At 38.1% G+C, this 25,561-nt stretch overlaps 2 protein-coding genes and 2 non-coding genes across 9 annotated transcripts in view; all 4 read left to right on the top strand.

Annotated features, from left to right (window-relative positions):
- Positions 1 to 25,561, top strand: part of LOC135750824 (active breakpoint cluster region-related protein) — a 208,849-nt gene that overhangs the window by 71,200 nt on the left and 112,088 nt on the right. The window lies entirely within an intron of this gene.
- Positions 1 to 25,561, top strand: part of LOC135730698 (calpain-5) — an 85,541-nt gene that overhangs the window by 27,812 nt on the left and 32,168 nt on the right. The window contains exons 1-8 of one of the 5 annotated variants that reach the window (XM_065248590.2): positions 5,123 to 5,350; positions 6,015 to 6,067; positions 6,155 to 6,445; positions 8,651 to 8,815; positions 9,543 to 9,674; positions 9,874 to 10,085; positions 12,457 to 12,649; positions 13,029 to 13,222. In XM_065248590.2, coding sequence (XP_065104662.1) covers positions 8,651 to 8,815; positions 9,543 to 9,674; positions 9,874 to 10,085; positions 12,457 to 12,649; positions 13,029 to 13,222 — 896 coding nt within the window. In that variant the 5' untranslated portion in view covers positions 5,123 to 5,350; positions 6,015 to 6,067; positions 6,155 to 6,445. Of the gene's footprint in view, positions 1 to 5,122; positions 5,351 to 5,511; positions 5,529 to 6,014; positions 6,068 to 6,154; positions 6,446 to 8,650; positions 8,816 to 9,542; positions 9,675 to 9,873; positions 10,086 to 12,456; positions 12,650 to 13,028; positions 13,223 to 25,561 lie in introns of those variants that run through there. The other 4 variants (XM_065248588.2, XM_065248589.2, XM_073812081.1 and 1 more) reach the window with 4 other exon arrangements.
- On the top strand, positions 20,209 to 20,302 carry trnai-uau (transfer RNA isoleucine (anticodon UAU)). Its single transcript has 2 exons — positions 20,209 to 20,246; positions 20,267 to 20,302. It is a non-coding gene; the product is annotated as a tRNA-Ile (tRNA).
- trnai-uau (transfer RNA isoleucine (anticodon UAU)) lies at positions 21,741 to 21,834 on the top strand. The gene is made up of 2 exons: positions 21,741 to 21,778; positions 21,799 to 21,834. It is a non-coding gene; the product is annotated as a tRNA-Ile (tRNA).

Below are 25,561 nucleotides of genomic sequence, written 5' to 3' on the forward strand. Positions count from 1 at the left end.
GTTGTTACAGATCAGCATACATTTCTTTGTTCTGCTGAACACAAAGGAAGATGGTTTAGGCACAATTCACTTCCATAATATTATTTTTACTACAGTGGAAATCAATGGTGCGTCAGATCTGCTTGAATACAAAAAAATTCAAAATATCTTCCTTTGTGTTCAGCAGAACAAAGACATGTTTACAGGTCTTGAAAACCTTGAGTAGTTATCATCAGACAATCATCTCATTCTGTACAGCCCTTGAATATTTACAATTTAAAATTCTACTCACTTGCTCATTAAAGTGTCTTATTACACGGCTCTCTGGAATGCTTGATTCTGATTGGTCAGTTGAGACATTTGCAGGTTCGTTCTTTTCAAATAATAACCGCTCCAAAATAATAACGCATAGCCGGACTACTTGCACGAGTAAAATCGCTCCGCGCCAATAAAGATCAAAAAAGATTACTGTCTGTTTGGCGCCATCTTGTGACAAACACTCGACAACCACGACAAGACACAGACAGCTTACTGAGACTGAACTTGACAAAATAGAGCATGACAGCTACGAAGCCAACACACAAAAAAATACAGAATGGGCATTAAAACTTCTCAAAGACTGGTTAAAGAGGAAAAAAATGGAGACAGACAAGTATGAAGCAGAGGATCTTAATAAGGTATTACGATCATTTTATGCATCTGTGCAGTTTCGCGGACGGATAAAAATGTTAATTTAAAACAAATATGCCAATAAAATGTTTCAAATTCATATTCATGTCCAATAAAATGTTTCAAATTCATATTCATGTCCAGTTTTTTTTCTTCTGTGACAAGTAGCCGTGTAATTCGCGTCGGGTCCTGATCACACTGTCGGGGCTTATTTCCCAATAACTACCGGCTGCCTCTACATTATCCCTTACTTAGTATTGCAGCCATCTTATTGCAGCTGACACCACACTTCGCTGCCTTGGCTCTGAAAAGACTGAGAAGCTGTGGAGTGTGTTTATCCAAGGAAGAGTAAAATGTCTGATTGGCGATTCTGTGAAACGCAAGTACCTGTAACAATGCATAAAAACATGTCAGATGATAAAGATTTGCAATACCTGTTTCCTGAGTCTTTCCTCGTAAAAGACAGCCAATGTAAACGATACTCAGTCAGTCTTCACAAAATAGCACATTTGTCTGTGGTGATCTGTGAGAAAATACACAACATCAAATATTTTTTTCATGGACAAACCAGTGGTGTACTCACAGCAAAATTACTGATGCTGATAAAGTAAAATGAACTTCAATGCAGTCTCTGCAATGGCAACTGTAATGTCCAGTTAGCTCTTTGTAACTCTAACATTAAAGAGCCACACAGATCCAAAATCAAAACTGACCTGTATTGCAGTGTGTCATGTAGCTGTCCATCAATGTAAACAATGTGCAAAGTAGTTGAACCAAAAAGTTGCACGATTAATAAAGTTATTGGCTTCCAAAGTAGGGAATCGACTCTGAATCGCTGAAACGAGTCGTTATATGGATTGGATCTCCTGCCTGACTTTTTCCACGTCACACAAACGCTTCCACGTCAAATTTTTTAAATTGAAAAAGTCTAACGCAACCTCTGGTGTGTATGTGTGTGTGCGTGTGTGTGTGATGATTACCTTGATTAGTTCATTACTGATAATAAACCCACATTATACTCAAATTTACACATTCATAGTACATTTATTTCATGCATTAGTTGACTTCAACAGTAACATTTTAATCATCAGCATTTTAGCTAAGGTATGATATTTATCACCTGATAAACAGCTATTTACAGTCCTGCATTACTACAGCAGGGCTCAACATAAAGGACTGCCCGGTGGCCCCCTCAGTCACTAAAATATATTTTCATCAATGTATATTATTTAACATCTTGGAAGCAGACATATACTTAGGTAAAACACGATGAAAGAAACGATGCAATATTTTGCACAGTTTGCTGTCAGTTTACAGGTAAAGCAGAAACGTTGGGGGCCTTTTTTCGTTGGAAAATGTCTGTTGCATATGTATACAATTATATTTGACTTTTGAATTATTATTTTTAAATATGTGACACTGACATTTTTATTGGGGCTAAGTTAATCTATTGTTCCTTGGCATTGCTGGTAAAATGACAGGAACCCTACACCCAAACCGAACTGAATCGGACTGAACTGTGGCCCAAAACTGTAAACCGATCCGAACCGTGCCATTGGTGTGTCGTTACACCCCTAGTTTACATAAATGCTTAAATGAGTGAAAAAATTGTTAGTTTCTATCGTCGTTTTTATTGCTTGGATTCACGATTAATAATATGTATTTATGTCAATAATGATGTCTCAGAAAATCATGTTAGCACTAGGTCAATACATGTTGCACTATAGTTGGTCTGTGCCACTGATCTGTGGTCTGTGCAGAGACTCTGTCAGTTGACCAATCAGAGCAGAGTAGGCTACTGTAAGGTGGAGTTTAGGCAGACTTTCGTTGAACGGCTTCTCACGAATCTTTTGGGGATCTCTGAGAAATGGGGTAATTTAAAATTTATATTTTGAGGAAATTACAGTGTTTTTTGACCTTGCATGCATTTAAACCTGTTGTCTGGGACTTATAAACAGTGATAGGATGCTAAAAATTGTCATCTGGCTCTTTAAACAATTCGGCATAAATTATGACACTATCGATGAAACTTTATCTTTATTACAAATAAAGATTTAAATAATGTGATATTTTATCGAAATATTGGAATTGATAGATTTGCAATAACTTACCTGTTTCCCAAGTTTATCCGCGTAAACGACGGTCAATGTGCAGGTTGGTCATTCGGTCTCCACAAAATAGCGCGAAGCACATTTATGTAAACCGTGAGAAAACACACAACAATATCGATATATTTTTTGAAGGTACAAACCGGTGGTGTACTAACAACAAAATTACTGCCGCTTATAAAGTAAAATGAACTTTAATGCAGTCTCTGCAATGGCAATTGTAATGTCTCGTTAGTTTTTCACATATCTTACCTTAATTTATCCGCCATAAGATGAAGCGTCTCGTCAATTCAACCGTTAAAAACTTTAAAAAGTGCTCTTAATAGGATAAAACGGTTCACTGTGCTCACCTGGGGCACGTTCAATCTCACACCGGTGCGCAACGTTTTGCTACGGTTTCCGGGTTGAACGACATGTTTCCTGGAAACGGCGTGCAACGGAATGCAACAGAAGCGTTTAGAAGCGTTTTCTCTTGTTTGGTGGGTGTGTCAGAAATGTCGGCCCAATCAGCGGCAAGATGTTTAAAACCACGTGGTAGTAAAGAGACAGCTCGCTCAATGGGTTCAAGTTGGAATGTTGTCTTTTATTCTGGACGGCAAGGTCAGTGACTGTAACATCGAGGGTATTTTATAGCATTAAACACACATTTATAACGATTTCATCAGGCTTTAGAAACATTTAAAAAAGAACACAAAGAATGGCCTCTCAGCTACCGTAGTTGCAACCAGGGGCGTCGCTAGACCCCTTTTACTGGGGCACGTGCCCCAGTGTAAATCTTTTGTGCCCCGGTGTAAATCTTGAGTTAAAATTTTTGCAGTTAACTAGTGTATTCCTTTACAAAGATAAAACAGATCTCTATGCAATATAGTTACCCAATTTACGCTTTTAAAAGCGTGGCAGCAGTCGCACTGACGCGTACACGCACAAATCCATGTCCACGCGAATCTTTGCATTCATCAGCGCACAACCGCATTCAAAAGTCCAGATGACGCCTCGCAATTAGTTTCGTCTTGTTTTCATAAGCTAACTCAAAGTAAGTTTCTAAATAATAATGCTAATCTTATTTTGACTTGATCATTATTGGCTTCTGTAGATGGACATCAGAAATGTTTTGTGCAAAGCAGGGAAAGGGAAGCAGAAAGGAGAGATAAGTTTAAGGGAGGTAAGACAAACTACATCCTTACCCTGTCAGGTCTCAAACATTAGAGGAAAAATCTCAGAAAAACCTCTTATCAAGGCTATATTGCATTGTTGCTGAGAAAATCAACAAATGTATGTGTTATACTGTTCTGTATTTTCAGATATGAAATTAATATTTAGTTTACTGAGATTAATCAGTATAGCAGTCATAAAATGACTGGTTCCTTAAAATATTGTAAAAATATTCTTGTAATAATAAGTTATTAATCATTGCTATCATTGTATAATGTAGAAAATAAATAGGGGGCCTGTGCCCCAGTAGAGCTTTATGTCTAGCAACGCCCCTGGTTGCAACTCTTGCGTCATCACAACAGGGTGTTCAATGCATCACCGGTTCTGTTCAATAAACGTTGTGCAACGTTTTGTCGGGGCTGAACGCAGCCCTGCAAAACTTCTCCTCACAGACTCCACCCCGAGTCTGAATGTCTCCTTCCGCTTTGTGGGATGGCAGATAAGCTTGTTGAAAAAATTCACGTTTTTGCCTCGGTCCAGTGAATGAGTGAGAACGTTGCGATTAGTAAATTATCACAGTATGATTCTATGAATGATTATGTATTTATTAATGTGTTTATTTGATTAGATATAAAAGCTATAAATGTATAGGCACATAAAGTAATTTAATTATAAAGAACGTATAAACTTTGAAACCTACATTCTGATTTCAAATGTCATTTAAATATAATTTTAATGTGCTACCAGTGACATAAAACTGCTTAAATATCACTACAATCGATTGAACTAAAATTACAAATTAAGTTATTTAACTTTCTTTTTCTAACTTTAACATAACTTTATTTATTTATTTAACATTACTTAATCGGTTTAAGTTCTGCTTAAAATAAGCAGTTTGGTCCCATAATAGTTTTTAATCAGTTAAATTAACTTTTTTTATTAGGTTAAATAAACTTATTTAATTTGGTGATTTCCACTGTTTTACAGTGTTAATAATATATTTGAATAAAGGGTGTGGACATTGTCCTAGGTCGGACATCACTTTTGGCCACTACTGTACAATTATAACAACTAATTTATAACAACTAAACATTAATACACAGTCTGTAACAACAGGTTATACATCATGAAGCTTTAGCAATAAATATGTATCATTTTTACATTTTGGTAAAGAATTAGTTACAGGTAATGTGTTTGACTCTGAGGGGTGTCAGGGTGCATTACCCAACCCGTGGCCCTCTTGTGGATTCAGATGTCAGTGCCACACACGACTAGTGACAGATATGGCATGATGAACCTGCTGGTGGGTTGCTGGGTTAGTGGGGGATGGGGGTATGTAAGGAGCAAAAGAGAGAGAATAATGTGATGAGAAATCCAGACAGAGGCCTGACATAAACACTTCATGGGAAACGGGAAATACCTTGGAACAAGAAGACAAAATTGTGAGTTGGAGAATATTTGCATGAGAGAATTCTGAAAAAAAGTATAGCCCTTGTGCTAATATATGAGTGAGAGACACAGGAGAGCTGTGGTGGGGGGGTGGGAGAAATAGGAGTTGGGTACAGAGGTTTTAGGGTCAAACCAAAGCACCAGAAGAAACCTCAAGAGAGCGAAAGCAAGGTAGAGGGAGAGAAATTATATAAAGCAAACAGCCACAGTTTACTATAACAGTGAAATGTTTACTATATTTTTCTAAATAATGCAAACCTTTTTTTACTTGCCAGCTATGAATACTTTTATTCATGGTAACACATCTTTTTGTTGTTGGTTTAACATTTTATGGACAATATTTGCAGCACAAATGTAGGCAACTTTAAAGCAATTTAATATAGATGAAACAACAGCAAACAGGCAAACATCTGCAGTTAACAGATTAATAAATAGGATATGCACATAATTTAATATTTAAAAAATAATAATGTGCACTGCTTTTCATATTTTTAGATCATCTTCTTGTTGTAGGTATTTTTTCTGTGGCCAATATTTAAAAAAAGTCACTCTACCTGGCATTTATTTCATTGCAAGCCAGCTGATATGTGTCTGTGTGTATGTGTTACTCTTCTCATTATCACTAATTGTTTTTCATGTCACTGTGTTTTGAGCTAGAGTTGCTGGAAGGATGGTGTTACATCCACAAACAAACGACTACCCATGTGCAGGTAGACAAGCATGGATAAAGTAATACTACACATGACATACACAACATTGCACATTATTAAGTCTAATTAAATATTATTTTAAACAAGCCAAGCATCTACCTCCTTAAAAGACTCAAGAATACCCACACCTGGCCTACTAGACAAGACCTGGTTGTCACAGCGACGTCAAACAGACGTGTTAAACAGAAAGGAAACACCTGTCGCACGGACACTGACATATTAGCCACATGGACAGCATTACTGCATAATGACTCATGGCCAAAGTCTTATACCTGTCATCTTTTACAAATACTCTGCAAGTAACTTGTGAAACTATTATTGGATATATCTGCAGGAATTAAAGTATTACACAGAGAAAGCACAAAAGCAAAGGTTAAGGTAAGTACAGTCTGTTTGTGTGTGGTTTTGTTGTCTTTTGTTGATATTATTCAGGTAAAAAATGTTTATGATTAATTATGTACAAAGATCAGCAGTCAATATGCTTGTTTGTCAAAAATAACATTATAATTACAGTGTTGGCAGTTAATTTATTTCTGATTTATTATGTTGTTTTTATGACAGTGAAATTAATAGCTGCATCAAACACATTTAAAATCGTTCAAGTCTTTTGGTCAATTTATTTTGGCTTTGTAAATGACAAAATAATTAAATTTCCATTCTAAGATCAAGAACATATGCTTATTTATCCCAAAATGTTTTGCATATGTCACATTATATAATTATAAACAGTGCTGGTGGATTACAAGATTTATTAATTCTGATTTATTATGTTGATTTTATGGCCTTGAAATTAATAGCTGCACCAAACCCATTAAAAGTCGTTCAAGTCATTTGGTTAGCTCATTTAGGCTTGGTATATGAGAAAAAATAAATTTCACATTTTAGTTTATGTATTTCACTGTATTCATGTGCATTGCAATGCAAAGTATTCAGAACTTAAAAATTTTTATTTGTATATTTTTTATTAATGAATCATTTTAATGTTATATTGTAAAGTAAGATGGCGTTCAGTCCTGTTGTAAAATTTCAAGGCTTACACAGATCAAAAACAGTTACCCCAACAAGGACACAATTGCTTTAAAATTGGCTGCCATATGTGAATCATTATAATAACTACCACTACCTATTTCCTGGGAAAAATAACCCAGTGTCAAATGATAATTACTCTTGTTTTGAATCTGAGCTGAAAGTAAAGATGTGATGTGAGAAAAGGTTTTTGTAGCCAAGAGCTTTTATCTTCCAAATGTAGAAATGTGTCATGCAAATCAAACCATCTCGATTCTCAGAAAACCACGTACTGTGCAGAGAAGTAAACTAGAAGCATCATGCTGAATGGCTTGTTTCCTGTTAGACTAATCAGCAGGAATCAGGGATTTTGTTTAAAAAGAACTGGGAATGGGTAGTGCAAAATTAACCAAGAGAATGATTCCCAAATTTACATTGGAATGGCCTACAAACAAAAGGGTCAATGTTCTGCAATAGGCCAGTCAAAAGCCTGATCTGATCTCAATCCAACTGATGATCTGTGAAACATTTTGAAAATTGCTGTGCAGCAGCACTGGCTGACAAATTAGATCAATCTAAAGCAAATCTGCATGGCTGAAGGGGCCAGAATCAAACCTGTACAGTGAGGAAAGAGATTATATACCTTGTTCTAAAACATCTAAAGCTGGCGTGCATGCAATGGGTGGTCAGCAAAATATTAACATGTGCGGCTTAAACACAAATGAGGAATAATAAGTAAGGAATAATAAATAAGCAGATTTGTTCGTTTAAAGCACATTAACATATGGAATTAATATTGCATAAATGTTAAACATTTAAAATCTAATGATCAAAGACAGAATTCTGATTCAAAATTATTTAAGGTTCTGAATACTTCTGCCAGGTTCTGTATTTCAAAGGTTTTTAAGAAAATATGGGTATTTCTGCTTTTGTGTCACTTCCTGTGTCCCCACTTCCACACACACACACTTGGCCCATGGCCTCATTAGGCCAGTGCCAGACTCCCAAAAAAGCTAGATTGGCCTTCTAAACCATATCCCTTCCAAGACACATACTCTCACATACAAATGCACACAATCTTATTCAGTATCTTTTGGACACTTACCTTAAGCATGATTCAAACCCCTCATATCACTGCAAAGACAGTAGAGAGCTGGATCTTTCTAAACCCAGGAAAACTCCAAAGGAGTGATAGATTAACCTCTTAAGCATTTCTAACCCTTCTCCATTTCCAGGGCAAACTACATGTCTGCAAATAAACCCTGTTACCTAATCATCCCTGAAACTGAAGCTATGCTCAATGTTACAGAAGGCTTAACCTTGTGGTTAACAAATCTGCTGCACCTTGCTTGTAAATCTAAAAATCCCAGAGTCTCAAAATAAATGAAGAGAGAATATCAGGATTTGGTGGCTTATAAAATAGTATTTACTGTAGGTGATTTTTCCAGAAGTGTATTTAACTCAATCTTATCTTTTATTTTGTTCCAATGTTCCAATTTTTCATTCTTTTTATTTTCCCCCTCTCTTACTCACTTGTTCCTCTCTTTCCTGGCTTCCTTCCCCATCTCCTCTGTGCAGATGCCAGAGAAAGTGTGCAAGTTTCAGGGTCAGTGTTATCATAAACTGAAGAGAGCATGTTTGAGGCGAGGCACTCTGTTCAAAGACCCATCCTTTCCTTCATCAACTGAGTCGTTGTTTTATAAAAGAGCGCCCCCTCCAGGACTGACATGGAAGAGACCCAGGGTAAGAGAAAGTTAAAATGGATTGTTTATTCTGTAACACACGGATGCCTCTTTGGGTACCAAACATGTTCCTTAGCAATGTCATGCCATGTCTTCTGAAAATGTCTGCCCACAAATGTTTGCTCAGTTTGTTGTCAATCATTGTTCATTATTTCTGAACCCTATGTGCATATATGGTATATAGACAATGTGATTGTATTGAGCATTATGTCCAATTATCACTTCTCTGCACAATGCAAAATATTCCTGAGAAAATAAACAGGCATAAGTTCTTAAAAAAAAAGAAAATAGATAACTGCCTGAGAAACTTTGTAACTATATACAATATGTCGTCTGACTCTCTTGTATTAGTGAGTGAATCTACTCTGAGGACTCTTTTGATACTAAGTGTGGAAACAGTCAGCAGTAGTAGAGACATGATTAATTAAAGGGATTTTGCCACATACAAGATGTCAGCTTTAAGTAACCTGACTCCTAAGAGTGTTTTTGTCGTGTGAATGGCATCATATGGGGAGATCACCAACATATCGTCAACATTTGTTTAATGTTTACATGTGATAAAGTGACTGAATAAACAGGAGCATAATTAAAATAGAAGGACTTTATGCTTAAATTGTATTTCAATCACTTAGTGGGAGGTGTGAGCTCCAAGTCACTGAAAACACCCACTTTTGTCAATAAAGATGGGTCTGTTAAATTAAATATAAAGTTTTTTATTTTGCACCTAGGAGTTATGTAAGGACCCACGACTATTTGTGGATGGAATCAGCACAAGAGATCTGCACCAGGGCAGTTTGGGTAACTGCTGGATGGTGGCGGCCACATCCTGCCTAGCATCAGAACCCTCACTCTGGAAGAAGGTCAGAATTTAATTTAGAAATAATTTGGTTACACATATCAGACATTAAAACACATACAATAACATATATTTACATGTATCCATTTATGAGATAATTAAACACAAACAACTTACAAATAAGACAAAATACAAACACAAAAGCTAGCAATTTCACTTAAGTTCTCTCTTTAAACTACCACTTGCATTGGTTTCTTTCTCAGGTGATTCCTGACCATGCCGAGCAGGAGTGGAACCCAAAACGTCCAGATCTGTATGCTGGAATTTTTCACTTTTGTTTCTGGCGACTGGGCCAATGGACAGATGTTGTTGTAGATGATCGTTTACCGGTCGGTGAGGATGGAACGCTGCTCTTCTGTCGTTCTGCAACACCACGGGAATTCTGGAGCGCTTTACTGGAGAAAGCCTATGCCAAGTGAGACACCTGTCAGACTGGGATAAGATCCAAACACACACACACACACACACGCTTCCTATGTTTTGACAAGGATACGCTGGTGAGTCTTATTACAGCCAGACCACATGGCCAAATAAAAAGCCTGTACAGCTTGAACGATAGAGAATAAAATGTCAAATGCTTTGTCATTTGAAATTAAAACAAATTTTTGAGAACTTTTGTCCAATTTCAAACCTACCTTTTTTTCTAAACTTTTAGAAAGTAAAATTGCCGCACAAGTTTCACAGTATTTATCAGACAACAAAATTTCAGTCTAGTTTTCGGCAACTCCACTGTACAGAAATCGCACTGGTCAAAATTACTATTGATCTGCTTATGGCAGCAGATTCTGGACAGCTAACATTACTCATTTTGCTTGATCTGAGTGTGGCCTTCGATACAGTCTCACATAACATCCTCCTAGACAGGCTGGTTTCCCTGGGTGTTACGGGTGTTACCTATCTGTCTTGGTTTAGATCATATCTTTCTGGACGCAAGTCTAAAATTTTGAATTTGAGCCATCACTACATACCGCTGGTCAGTGTTGGGCAAGTTACTGAAAATTTGTAATTAGTTACAGTTACTAGTAACTTCTTTTAAAAGTAATTGAATTGCTCTACCAGATACTGTATATCAAAAGTAATAAGTTACTAGGGATTAGGGAAAGTAACTTTTAAGTTACTTTTATGTCTGCTTTTTAAATGCAAATATGAACAGTACTGAACAGTCAAACGATAAAATGATAGGTTGTGGGCCACAGTGGGCGTCACTCTTTTGTTAGTTTGTTTATGTACTGCATTATTTTAGTAAAGTTTCTTATATGGATGGGCTATTTTACACATAAGACTCAATATCATACTGTAGGAGCCTATTTTGCTTTAGATTCAGCCTTTGAATATTTTTGTCAGAAATTATCTTAATATGAGAAGCGATTCAGGGGAAGGAAGGGAATAACGTTATTTAAAACTTTATGAACCTCCGACGAAACACTACTTTTATTTAAAGGAATTCCCAGATTTAGCTCAAAGGGAATAATAAGTACAATTAACTGTAATTAATTATACAAATTGATGAGGATTTAACTGATTTAGCATAATAATAATAACAATTAATTAATGCATTCGTTCAGCTGCTATACAGTATTACCTTAAAAGCATGTCAACAAGATCAAAAGACAGATAAATTGACTTTGATTTCATGAGCATTGAACAAAAAACAATTCAATTGTGAAATGCAAAATCGGTTTATTAAACTAACGTTACACTACGAAAAACACACGATCCTATCTAAACATACAAACAAACAATAAACATAAAACATGGAGAGAGAGAGAAATCATGGAAAATTAAAAGAGAGTAAAAGAAGGGCAATATCACTAGGCTTTACTTCTGCACAAACCATCAGAACCTCAACGAATTGCCTTATTTAAAAGGGGTAATAAAACTTAGCACAGCGAATGAATAAGAAATACTTACGTTGGCTTTTGTGAGGTGTGTGCGCGCGTCCAGGTGCTTGTGCGCATAAGGGGTTGAGGAAGAGAGTTCCGCTGAGTTTGTGGTCATGTGACGGAGTCTTTGGAGTTGTCCGTAGGAGTTGTTCCTTTTTGTGTTATTCCATCAATCGGATAAATTTTGTCTTTGTTCTCATGTCTTTGTATTGCGTTACTCCCATCACTGCAGCTGGTGTTCCCCAAGGTTCAGTCATGGGCCCTCTACAATTCATTATTTATTTACTACCCCTGGGACAAATTTTCAGAAAATTTGGCATACATTTTCATTGTTATGCAGACGACACCCAGCTTTACATATCTTCCTTGCCTACTTCTGCCTACTACCGTCTTTGTCATGCTTTAGCTTTTTTCTCTATTGTTCCATCTATTGTTTGAAAAAGTCTGGCTGTTGTCCTCGATAAAAGACTTTTGAATCTTTTGAAGGTCACATTAATAACATTCTCCATCATTTCCTTACAACAAATACCACTGCTATTCTTATACATGCCTTACATCACATATATAGATTATTTCAATTATTTACTATTATTTTGTCCAAGGCAAATACACTAGAACAAATACATTTATACAAGTGTAAAAAATCCTCTCCCTTCTACATGCGCTCTCAGATCTCTGCTATTCCTCATTCTAGCAGCACTTTTACAAATGTACATGCAATAAGGTCAGTCACAAATAACTAGGCTACACATTTACAGTACAACACTAATTATCCACTGCGTGTTAGTCAATATTTAATGCCAAAATGATTGTTTGCATTGGTGCAAGCTGTTAGAAAGTCTGTTTCTAAGCAGAATCTTTCTTGTCTAAAACCTTTCTTACTATGTTTTCCCGATTTTTCAGGCTCAATGGGTGTTATGAAGCTCTAGAGGGAGGTAATACAGCTGAAGCTCTGGTTGATTTTACTGGTGGTGTCTCTGAACCTCTCATTCTGGACCAAGAGGAGTTGATGCAGCATGCTGACAAGAGGAAGATGCTGTTCCAGACACTAGCCTATGCCCACAACCATAAGTCACTTATAACCTGCTCCATTCGGGTCAGACGCCATAGAGGAACCTTAAGATGTTACATTCTGAACAACTACAACCAACACCTCTATATAATAAGTCAAGGATAGCAGAAACATGAGATCTCAAGTATAAGCATTGCTTGCACAGAATTGTTTTTGTAAAAAGTGCATTTGTCTTATGTGCACTATGGGAATTTATAAAGCTGACTTGAAAATATGTGTAGGTACACACCGGGTTATCATTTGAAAACTAGTGATTACAGTTTATCAAAGTAACACATTACACAGACTTACAGATTGTGTTATGCAAAAGGGCCAAGGTCTACAAAATAATAATCGCTTGTGTATCTTTAATAATTTGCAATTGATCTGTACTAATCGTTCTTACACATTTTTTGGGCTGCAGCCAGCAGAAGGCGAGCAAGTAGAATCAGTTCTGGACTGTGGATTGATAAAGGGGCATGCATACGGTGTGACTGCATTCAGAAAACTCCGTACATCAGAGAATCTGCATATCATGTGTGACACACCCCATATATTTATGGTGCGGATGAGGAACCCATGGGGCACAACTGACTGGACAGGAGCTTGGAGTATCGGGTGAGTTTATCTCTACCTATCTTTCAGGAGCTTCTATATTTATTGATTGATTGATTTATCTATATATATTTATTTAAGAGTGTAGTAAAATAAAATTTAAGAAATGGTTTGCTGATAAAAATATCCTGTATCAAACTGAATGTTATATTGCGTTCCAGAGCCCATCCAAACCATTGGGACGTGGGACTTATCCTTCCTGAAGTGTACTAGCTCCTACTTCAAAGCATTTCAGGCAATTGAAGTGGAACGTAAACAGAAAACATGGACGACCGCCGCGCTAAGCTTCATGTTAACAGATAATAACGACAATTTCACGCCATAATATAAAAAACAAGATGTGTTCAAATTACATTGTCTAAAAAAACCAACAAGCAGAGAAGTAAAGTTTATAGCCTATTCGTTGAAGCCTTACCTCTTACGATGCAAGACTCCATGGGCGCCGCCATTATCCTCCGACTTAATTTTGCGAAGTCGGGGTAGGTCGAACTCCCCCGAGTTCGCCAGTAGGAGGTTCCACTTCAACAGGCATTCCAGTGCACTTTTCCTAGTTGGAGGTAGGATAAGTCCCATGTCCCACTGGTTTGAATGGGCTCTGGAACGCAGCATTAGACTAGGAGGCTACCATCCAGTTAGAGTGTGAGTTTGAGTGTTTTCCAAATTTTGCAGGACAGACAATAAAACCTTACAATGGTGCAAACTAAGTAGGGCAGTAAAACATGAGTAAAGCATTTTAGTTTCTACAAAATCATTTGTCTTTTGTTTGTCAAAACATGCAAATGCTCCAGTGGCCCAATTGGTCTATGTTCTGTACTGATCAATTTGCAACAGGACATTGCTGTGAGTTGTGTTACATTTAATAAAGCTAAAAGATGCTTCTATCCAAATTGGCTTACAAATAAGAGAGTATGTATGTGTGTAAAGACCCTACAGTAAGGGGTTGTGTACACCAAAACTTTTAAACGCGGCTGAAAACGCCTTGAGGACGCCGAATGCCAGCTGTTTTTCAGCTGAGTGCCAGCTTTCTTCAGCTGAGCGGTTTGGTAGCTGTGATACTTCAGCTGCGATCCGGTTGGTTACTGTGGTAATGTCCCGCCCCTCCTCCACTGTGATTGGGCGGCCGTGTGAGAACTGACATTGACGAGCGGAGCTTTTCTCCCAAAGTTGAATATCTTTCAACTTTCGACGCTCAGCTCCGAGCGCGGAAAAACCGCCGAGCGCCGGTTTTCAGCGCGGAAAAAACCCGCTTGCGGCTGGCTTATTTGAAAAACGCCGAGCTTCCATTGGAAACAATTGAAAACATGCGCCGGCCGCGGGCGTAAAAGTTTTGGTGTACACAACCCCTAAGTATTCTGCAGTGCAATGTTTGGTTGTACACTAAAGTTGAACCAATTGATAGACAAACACCATAATAGTTTTTAGTGAGGTAAAAGGGTACATTTTCTGTTACTGTCATTGAAGGCTAGTGTCAGCAAATTAAATTTAATGCACATGGATACAGGAAGCCAATAGTGTGAGACTGCTGCATTATGGGTCATTTGCAGGGACTTGGCTGTATGGCTCCGAGAGCATTGCAGTTGTTCAGTCTTGATATGACAAGAGCTTAGACTAGGAGCTGTGTAGCCATTGGCGAAGGGTGTGTAAGTCTGGTGAAGGCTTATCCTTCCCCTGACAGCAGGCCAAAGTCTTATGTAAAAGAACAAGCTGGTTTAAACATGACACCGCATCATTTTAAAATTGAAGTGATTTTATTCAGTTAAATGGAGGTTTGCAATGGAGTTTATGCCCAAAATAGTAAACATAGTGCAGCCAACTATTATAAACGGTTTATCAGAATGTTTTAACATGTATTCTAATAGTTCATGTCCGTTTTATATTTATGTTTGAGTATTGTTGTGTTGAATGTTGTCATAATGTTGTTAATGTTTTGTTTCAATTTAATTTAATTAGCTTGTTACGAAAGACTGTCATTTTTAACGTCATATATCAACATGCAGTGGTGTCAAAAGTATTTATATTCATTACTCAAGTAGAAGTATAGATACTAGGGTTTAAAAAGACTTTTGTAGAAGTTGAAGTATCAACTCAAGCTTTTTACTCAAGTAAAAGTGAAAAAGTACTGGTTTCGAAACTACTTAAAGTATAAAAGTAAAAGTAATGTAAGGAAAAAAAATGTCATTACAGAAAAAAGCCTAGGCCGCACCACAGGGGCCTTTTGTGCACTACCCCATCTCCTCTAAAAAATGTTTCTAAAGGCCATAATAACTGTTATTTTAAATATGTTAATGTAAAAAAATTTGGGATGCACTAGGGCCAGGGGTAGGCAACGTCAGTTCTGGAGTGCCGATGTCCTGCAGATTTTAGCTCCAACCCTTATAAAACCTTGGCTACCTGTAGTTTCAGGTGACTTTATAGACCTTTATTAGTTTGTAATGTTCAGGTCTGCTTGATTAGACCTGGAGCATAACACTGCAGGACATCGGCACTCCATGTTGCCTACCCCTGCACTAGGCTATCTGTTTCAACCACATACAGTATATGCCCATTAAAAATGAACGCATTTCAATACAATGCAAACAAATACATTAAAGCAGTGGTTCTCAAACTGGGGGTCGTGAGATGGTGCCAGGGGCCCCAGTTTTATAATATTTTATGAAATACATTACTTTATTATAAATTCTGTGTAATTAAACCTCAGAAAAATAAGGCTACTAAACAAAAGCAATACATTGTCTAATTTAATATGTTTTGTTTAATTCAAATTTTAAGTTTTAGAATGTTTATGTCATACATTATCTTTGGGGGGGGGGGGGCCGCAAAGGAATCCACTGTACACAAGGGAGGCCGCAAAAAAAAGGTTTGATAACCACTGCATTAAAGAACCATATATGTGTACTACTGAGCATTACAATGTGTTCCATAGAGAGGAAGATATGATGACTAGTTGCCTATAAATATTGTAATGGTGCAAAAAGTCAAACTTCAGAGCAGGGCCGCTGCTGGCAAAACTTTTACAGTGGTGCCCTCTTTAGTAAAAAAAAACAACAAAATCACACACAACTATAGTATGTGTGAGAATAGAAATATGCTATTGTTATCATCATTTATAAATGTATTTTGACAGCAACACAAACTACAATTATACAAATATGCTATTATATATTATAGCCTATATTTCTGCATCTGTCCTTGTGTAGCTAATGGACTTTAGTATACTTTACTTTAGTCAGTATAAATCCAAGCAATTATGGAGAATTACTAAATGTCTTTCTTGTAAGTAAATTAATAGTCAGGTTTAAGGAAACAGTTAATGTCCATTAACAAAAGCAAAAGTTGGTATGGTTATGTGTTTGATTGATTTAACACTCAAGCATTCAGCTAAGTAGGTTTTGTTCATGCAAATAAAATTTAGGGCAGTTATTAGCATATACAAAACAACAGATGTCTTTAGAATAGATATCTTTGCCATGCTTCAAAACGCAACACAATGTTATTTAAGTTGAACAACTGAAGTGACATGATATAAATTGGTATTGTTACACTATTTAAATCACACAGATGAGTTGGTGTCAGCAGCCAGCTATATATTTACACAGGCTTGTGAATGTGAACTGACCTGAAAGTGATGCGCAAGTTTTATTTCGTACTTTTCCATTTGAAGACAGAATGCCGCGTTCTGTTACTGTACAAGCGGATGGCGGATGATATCAAAGCATCGCGAGAGCAAACTGCTCCGCATGCTTTCTAATCGCTCTCGTGGTTCTTTTATGTTTCTCTGTGCAGCAGCATCGAACAAACTTTTGATTATCTGCAGTCAGCTGGGGGGGCGGGGATTGCGTACAAACCAATAGGGTGTCGGAATGGTGTATGTTTATACTTCTCATCCAACCACAATCCACAATTTATCAAGATAGTTTTTTTTTACGATGACAAGCCGGAATGTAAAAAAAAGAAAACAAGCCGAAATAGAAGTAACGAGGCGATTTTTAAAATGTAGGGAGTAGAAAGTACAGATAATTGCGTGAAAATGTAAGGAGTAGAAGTAAAAAGTCGTCTTAAAAATAATTACTCCAGTAAAGTATAGATACCCAAAATATCTACTTAAGTAAGGTAACGAAGTATTTGACACCTCTGTCAACATGATATCAAGGAAAGTTATAGTCACCAAAATTTTTATTAATTTACTTGTGTCCATGGCACGAAATTCAGCTTTTTTTCGTACCTTGAGCACTAATGTCTTTTTTGTGTCACTGAGCACGAATTTCTATAAGTAGTTTTTTCCTATTTTTAAATCATTGTCGCTTGGGGGTACTTTAATGTATTGGTTTCTACATGTTTTTCTTCCGCTTTTAAAACTGTTAGGGTTAGAGTTGGGGTTTGGGTTAGGATGTCTAAAAAAGTAACAGAAAGCGATTCTAACCCCAAGTGACAATGGTAAGAAAATAGGAAAAACTATGAGAAAACAATACATAAAATGCCACGAAAAAGAAAGTTGTGCAACGCACACAAAAAACTATATATAGAAATTTGTGCAAAATTCATGCTTAAGGCACGACAAAAAGCTGAACTTAAATAAATAAATCAAATTTTTCGGGACTATAACACAACTTTCCATGAGATTAGTCTGCATATAAAGGTGTCACAGTGTTAAACTGTGTTCTGTGTGTGTCATGTTGTATTAGTGTTGTTTCCCGAGTAGCCACCAGATGTCTCTTGTCTTCACTGTCACATGTGTCATGAACTGCATCTCCCATAATCCCTTCTGTCATCATTGATCATTGTACTCAGCTGTTCCCACTCACCTTGTTAGTGTTTGTGTATTTAAGCCCTGTCTGTTCAGTCTATGTTGTAGTGATGGGAGAAACGAAGCTTTTCGAAGCTTCGAATCAATTGAACTAATTGCTTCGAAAATTGATTCAGTTTTTCGAAGCAGTTCGAAACAGCACACACGCTGGCGACCCCTGCTGGTCAAAATAGTGTAAAGCAGATATGGCCAAACATTTTAGACTTTTTTTTACAAAAAATAGCAAGATTTTTATTAAAATATGTTTAAAAAAATATTTAACTTAATTAAGACATAGTTAAAAGTGTATTATGTGTTTTTTGTTTTATTTAGGGCAAACAAATCATTAAAACTAACTACCCTTTTAATTATGCACATTTTTGTCATTAAATCTGTCTATAAACAATAAATAGACAATTGGCAGTGTAATTAGTCAGAAGGATAAATGTTTTATGAACTTTTATAATAAAACTGACCCGAGTTCACCGAAACATATTAGACACTGGTCATGTGATCAACTCCCCCTAGTGGTGAATCGTCGGATTTTCGAAACGTTTCGAAACAGTTATGACGTAATAAAGCCTCGTTTGCTAAAATCACGTGACTTGGGCCAGTTTGAAACACGCTCCGAACCACTGATTCGAAACAAAAGATTCGTAAATGTTTCGAAGCCTCATGAAGCAGTGCTTCGAAAACGACCATCACTACTATGTTGTGGATTCCTTGTTGTAGTTACATCGCCTTCTGTGTTTATTTGTATATATGTTCTGGATTGTGTTTATGGATATTGACCTTTGCTTGGATGGATTATGATTTTGGATCACCCTTATTAAACTGCTTTTGGATCTAACATTTTGTGTGTGCGAATCGTGACAAAAGGGTGTTGTAATGGATTGAAGGCCGATATGATGGGAGAAATTGAGTTGGTCATTTTTTTTTTAACATCAGGACTGCCGGTTACAGTCAGTAACGTAGTTACTGGAATAAAAAATACTTGCAGGCTGAAACCTCAATCAAGGAAAGGGGACCTATATCGCTGAATTACACTACACCGTTTTTTTTATTTGTACACTTCTAAAATTATTTGCCTGAGATTAGGTAAGAGACAACAGTTAATAAGAGTTAATTTGTGATTTATCAGGTTTATTAAAATTGTTAAGCGATTTAATAATAATGCAAGTTGAATATTTATAGGCCTACAGGTAATAATACTAGTCCCTACAGGCAATAATAGTGTGGTGCCCCCCATCAATAAAAATGCCCCCTCGCCCATTTATGCCATCCTGGCGCCGGGCCTGCCTGAAGAAGGGCAGTAGCCCGAAACGTTACTTGGTGATTAAACAGTTCATGTTGAGTTCAGTGCTGATTTTATTTTGTTTTGCTATGAACAGGTTTTCCCTCTTACTGAACCACTATACCGTATACAGTTATCAATTATAGACATATTATGTATTGCAATAACTTATACATTCCTTAAATATCGTAACATATCAGCTGCTACTGGAGGTTAAATAGATAAACTACTAAGCAGAATAATTAAATTGTTGGATCATTTTTCAATGAATATGCTTCATGCTTCAAGCCTCACTTGAAGCATGGTTTCAAAGTAATCCTGGAAGGTTTGATGCAGTGATACTGGAAATGTTAACCTCAGTAAGCCAAAGAAGTAGGTCTGTCAAAACACCTAAAACATTTGGTTGTCGTTTTTCCACAGTGGTCTATAAAGTTCATGACCTTTGTTGTTTTTCCAAACAGCTTTGTGCAGTTCCAGTGGTGCAATCGGTCAGCGCGGAGTACTTATAGGACTGTATATAACATAAGGGTTGCAAGTTCGAGCCTCACTTGAAGCCTGGTTTGAAAGTAATCCAGGAAGATTTGATGCAGTGATACTAAGATTTTAGTAGCCCTGTCAAAACATGTGAAAGTTGTGACTTTTGTCAGTTTGCTCAAGTTATTTTTCCCAAACAGCTTTGTCCAGCTCCAGTGGCGCAATCAGTCAGTGTGTGGTACTTACAAGACAGTATGCAGCAAGGCAATGCCGAGGTTGTGAGTTTGAGCCTCACCTGGAGCAGGCTTTTAAGATGATCTAGTAAGATTTAATGCAGTGAGTTGGGAACCTTTCTCCTTCTCTCTGCCAAAGTAGTAACCCTATCAAAACATCTGAAAGTTTGTGACTTTTGTCAGTTTGCCCAAATAGTTTTGCGCAGCTCCAGTGGCGCAATCGGTCAGCATGCGGTACTTATAAGACAGTATGCAGCAAGGCAATGCCGAGGTTGTGAGTTTGAGCCTCACCTGGAGCAGGCTTTTAAGATGATCTAGTAAGATTTAATGCAGTGAGTTGGGAACCTTTCTCCTTCTCTCTGCCAAAGTAGTATGTCTGTTAAAACCCCTAAAGCATTTGTGTTATTCTTATTTCACAGTGGTCTGTTAAGCTTTACTTGAAGCATGGTTTTAAAGTAATGTAGCCGTAAGACAGTATGCAGCAAGGCAATGCCAAGGTTGACAGTTTGAGCTTCACCTGGAGCATGCTTTTAAGATGATCTAGTAAGGTTTGATAAAGTGAGATGGGGACCTTTCTCCTTCTCTCTGCCAAAGTAGCAGCCCTGTCAAAACATCTGAAAGCTTGTGACTTTTGTCAGTTGGCCCAAGTTGCATTGCCCAGTTCCAGTGGTGCAATCGGTCAGTGCGCGGTACTTATAAGACAGTATGCAGCAAGACAATGCCGAGGCTGTGGGTTCGAGCATCACATGGAGCAGGATGTAAAGATGATCTAGCAAGGTTAAATGCAGTTTGATTGGGACCTTTCTTCTCTCTGCCAAAGTTGTAGGTCTGTCAAAACCGCTGAAGCATTTTTGTTATTCTTATTTCACAATGGTCTGTAAAGCTTTACTTGAAGCATGGTTTTAAAGTTATGTAGCCGTAAGACAGAATCTAGCAAGGCAATGCCGAGGTTGACAGTTCGTGCCTCTTCAGAAGCATGCTTTTAAGATGATCTAGTAAGGTTTAATGCAGTTAGATGGAAACCTTTCTCCTTCTCTATGCCAAAGTAGTAGGTCTGTCAAAACACCTAAAGCATTTGTGTTGTCGTTGTTCCACATTGATCTGTAAAAGTTAATGACCCTTGTCATTTTTCCCAAACAGCTTTGTCCATGTGTAAATCTGATGCCATTTGTTGTTTTCCCCAAACTCCATGTGCAGCTCCCATGGCGCAATTGGTCAGCGCGCGGTACTTATAAGACAGTATGCAGCAAAGCAATGCTGAGGTTGTGAGTTGAGCCTCACCTGGAGCAGGCTTTAAGATGATCTAGTAAGGTTTAATGCAGTGAGATTGGAACCTTTCTCCTTCTCTATGCCAGAAGTATTAGCCCTGTCAAAACATCTGAAAGCTTGTGACTTTGTCAGTTTGCCCAAGTTGCTTTACGCTGTTCCAGTGGCGCAATCGGTCAGTGCGCGGCACTTATAAGACAGTATGCAACAAGGCAATGGCGAGGTTGTGAGTTCGAGCCTTACCAAGAGCATGCTTTTAAGATGATCTAGTAAGGTTTAATGCAGTGAGATGGGACCCTTTTTCCTTCTCTATGCCAAAGTAGTAAATCTATCAAAACACCTAAAGCATTTGTGTTATTGTTGTTCTACAGTGATCTGTAAAAGTTCATGACCCTTGTCATTTTTCCCTGACAGCTTTGTCCAGCTGTAAAGCTGATGCCATTTGTTGTGTTCCCCAAACTCCATTGTGCAGCTCCAGTGGCGCAATCGGTCAGCGCGCGGTACTTATAAGACAGTATGCAGCAAGGCAATGCCGAGGTTGTGAGTTCAAGCCTCACCTGGAGCATGCTTTTAAAGATGATCTAGTCAGGTTAAATGCAGTGAGATTGGGACATTTCTTCTCTATGCCAAAGTTGTAGGTCTGTCAAAACAGCTAAAGCTTTTTTGTTATTCTTATTTCACAGTGGTCTGTAAAGCTTTACTTGAAGCATGGTTTTAAAGTAATGTAGCCATAAGACAGTATGCAGCAATGCAATGCCGAGGTTGTGAGTTCGAGCCTCACCTGGAGCATGCTTTTAAGATGATTTAGTAAGGTTTGATAAAGTGAGATGGGGACCTTTCTCCCTTTCTATGCCAAAGAAGTAGGTCTGTCAAAACACCTAAAGCATTTGTGTTTAAGTTTTTTTTACAGTGATCTGTAAAAGGTAATGACCCTTGTCATTCTTCCCAAACAGCTTTGTCCAGGTGTAAATCTGATGCCATCTGTTGTTTTCCCCAGCTCATTGTGCAGCTCCTGTGGCGCAATTGGTCAGCTCGCGGTACTTATAAGACTGTATGCAGCAAAGCAATGCTGAAGTTGTGAGTTTGAGCCTCACCTGGAGCATGCTTTTAAGATGATCTAGTAAGGTTTAATGCAGTGAGATTGGGACCTTTCTCCTTTTCTCTGCCAAAGTAGTAGGTCTGTTAAAACCTCTAAAACATTTGTGTTATTCTTATTTCACAGTGGTCTGTAAAGCTTTACTTGAAGCATGGTTTTAAAGTAATGTAGCCATAAGACTGTATGCAGCAAAGCAATGCAGAGGTTGACAGTTTGAGCTTCACCTGGAGCATGCTTATAGGATGATCTAGTAAGGTTTAATGCAGTAAGATTGGTACTTTTCTCCTTCTCTCTGCCAAAGTAGCAGCCCTGGCAAAACATCTGAAAGCTTGTGACTTTTGTCAGTTGGCCCGAGTTGCCTTGCCCAGTTCCAGTGGTGCAATCGGTCAGTGCGCGGTACTTATAAGACAGTATGCAGCAAGGCAATGCCGAGGCTGTGGGTTCGAGCATCACATGGAGCAGGATTTAAAGATGATCTAGTAAGGTTAAATGCAGTGAGATTGGGACCTTTCTTCTCTCTGCCAAAGTTGTAGGTCTGTCAAAACCGCTGAAGCATTTTTGTTATTCTTATTTCACAATGGTCTGTAAAGCTTTACTTGAAGCATGGTTTTAAAGTTATGTAGCCTTAAGACAGTATCTAGCAAGGCAATGCCGAGGTTGACAGTTCGTGCCTCTCCAGAAGCATGCTTTTAAGATGATCTAGTAAGGTTTAATGCAGTTAGATGGGAACCTTTCTCCTTCTCTATGCCAAAGTAGTAGGTCTGTCAAAACACCTAAAGCATTTGTGTTGTCGTTGTTCCACATTGATCTGTAAAAGTTAATGACCCTTGTCATTTTTCCCAAACAGCTTTGTCCATGTGTAATTCTGATGCCATTTGTTGTTTTCCCCAAACTCCATGTGCAGCTCCCATGGCGCAATTGGTCAGCGTGCGGTACTTATAAGACAGTATGCAGCAAAGCAATGCTGAGGTTGTGAGTTGAGCCTCACCTGGAGCAGGCTTTAAGATGATCTAGTAAGGTTTAATGCAGTGAGATTGGAACCTTTCTCCTTCTCTATGTCAAAGTAGTAGCCCTGTCAAAACATCTGAAAGCTTGTGACTTTGTCAGTTTTCCCAAGTTGCTTTGCGCTGTTCCAGTGGCGCAATCGGTCAGTGTGTGGTACTTATAAGACAGTATGCAGCAATGCAATGCCGAGGTTGTGAGTTCGAGCCTTACCTGGAGCATGCTTTACAGATGATTTACCGTGTGTCTCAATTCGTTCCCTAGCTCCCGAGGTCGTGTATCAGTATATCGTGTACACAGGTTCGGGCACTGGTAAGGACCCTAGCTCACTTCACATTGGGACAATGTTCACTTATTTTTCTGTCACGTGGCTGCTTAAGCGCGTTGTAATCACTCACAGCTGTTACTTATTAACAACCTGCAAAACCAACATCTTTCCGACTTAATTTTAAAAACAGTACATTGTGAAAAATGCTGTCTTATTCTCTTACATATCATGTAAAATTGGAGGCATATAATTACATTTTAAATGTAATAAATATATTTACAATTTTAAATAAATATTATTATTTTAAACATTGAGTAGATTGTGGTCCCTTACTGTGTAGCAATGTGTGTTTATATTTACAACTAAAAAAACCGTTTGTCTTTATTAAAGTTCTTAAACATTTCATACAGTTTATTGAGTTGGATCACGTGATGTTCGGTTGGCGAGCTTCAGAAAAAGTCACGTGATTTCGGTTAGGGAACATAAGAGGTGTGTTCGACTTCATGCGGCGCTGCACAGACCGATCGGCGGCTGACTTGAAGCAGTGCATTCCGGTTAGTATTTCTGTCCGACTTAAGCTGGCGCTGCAGGCACGTGACTGTGTCATATGGTTTTTAAGTACCGCGAGAGCGGTTCGAGATCAGCCGCCTGAGTTAGCCAGCGCAGTTCCCGAAGAGGAGCTGCACGGGCTGTAATGACGACACAGCTGTTTCAAGATTGGTCGGATTCACCACATGACAACAATCACGTGTGTTTCGTGTGTATTTTCACGCCCTCAGTTCCACAAATGCTCACAAATCTGTATTTTTATAACAGTTAAAGCTCTTTTCATGTAGTCGCGATGTTATATTGTGTCATCTTCATCAAAATAAAATGGATACAAAAACGTAGACCCCACTACATTGGTATTTAAATAATTTATGCTTCTGTTAAACTTTATTCTTGTAAAAACAGATGCTGTAAGCCTCTTCAGTTCCACTCATGCTCATACACGGACATTCAAAACAGTATAATTCACTTTTTATGTAGTTTACATCTTACAAATCATGTTTAATGCGATTAAGCAAGCAAACGGCACGTGATCAGCCATGCCTGACGTAAATGCAGCAAACTACGGGAATCACAGCGCGTCCGACTTCACGTCTCTGTTTTCAGCTCCTCCCCGCCTGCACGCGGCTAATCTCGCCGATCGGTTACATCCAGCCACAGCCGATGTCGAACACACCTATAGGGATCATCGATGCTCACTGGTTTTTGCGTTGCATTGTGGGAATTTTTAGGGAACGAACATTCCAGTGCACTGAACGGATTTTGCGATTGAGACAGCCCTTAAAATGGCTGACTCCCTGATCAGTGCCCTGACTACTGAACAAGGGAGCTGATTGAGACACACGGTTAGTAAGGTTTGATAAAGTGAGATGGGGACCTTTCTCCCTTTCTATGCCAAAGAAGTAGGTCTGTCAAAACACCTAAAGCATTTGTGTTTACGTTTCTTTTACAGTGATCTGTAAAAGGTAATGACCCTTGTCATTTTTCCCAAACAGTTTTGTCTAGGTGTAAATCTGATGCCATCTGTTGTTTTCCCCAGCTCACTGTGCAGCTCCAGTGGCGCAATTGGTCAGCTTGCGGTACTTATAAGACAGTATACAGCAAAGCAATGCCGAGGTTGTGATTTCGAGCCTCACTTGGAGCATGCTTTTAAGATTACCTAGTAAGGTTTAATGCAGTGAGATGGCATCCTTTTTCCTTCTCTATGCAAAAGTAGCAAATGTCAAAACACGTAAAGCATTTGTGTTGTCGTTGTTCCACAGTGATCTGTAAAAGTTCATGACCCTTGTTGTTTTTCCCAAACAGATTTGTCCAGCTGTAAAGCTGATGCAATTTATTGTTTTCCCCAATTCCTTTGTGCAGCTCCAGTGGTGCAAT

Source organism: Paramisgurnus dabryanus, chromosome 2 (genome assembly GCF_030506205.2).
Source record: "Paramisgurnus dabryanus chromosome 2, PD_genome_1.1, whole genome shotgun sequence".
In the NCBI taxonomy this organism is placed as follows: domain Eukaryota; kingdom Metazoa; phylum Chordata; class Actinopteri; order Cypriniformes; family Cobitidae; genus Paramisgurnus; species Paramisgurnus dabryanus.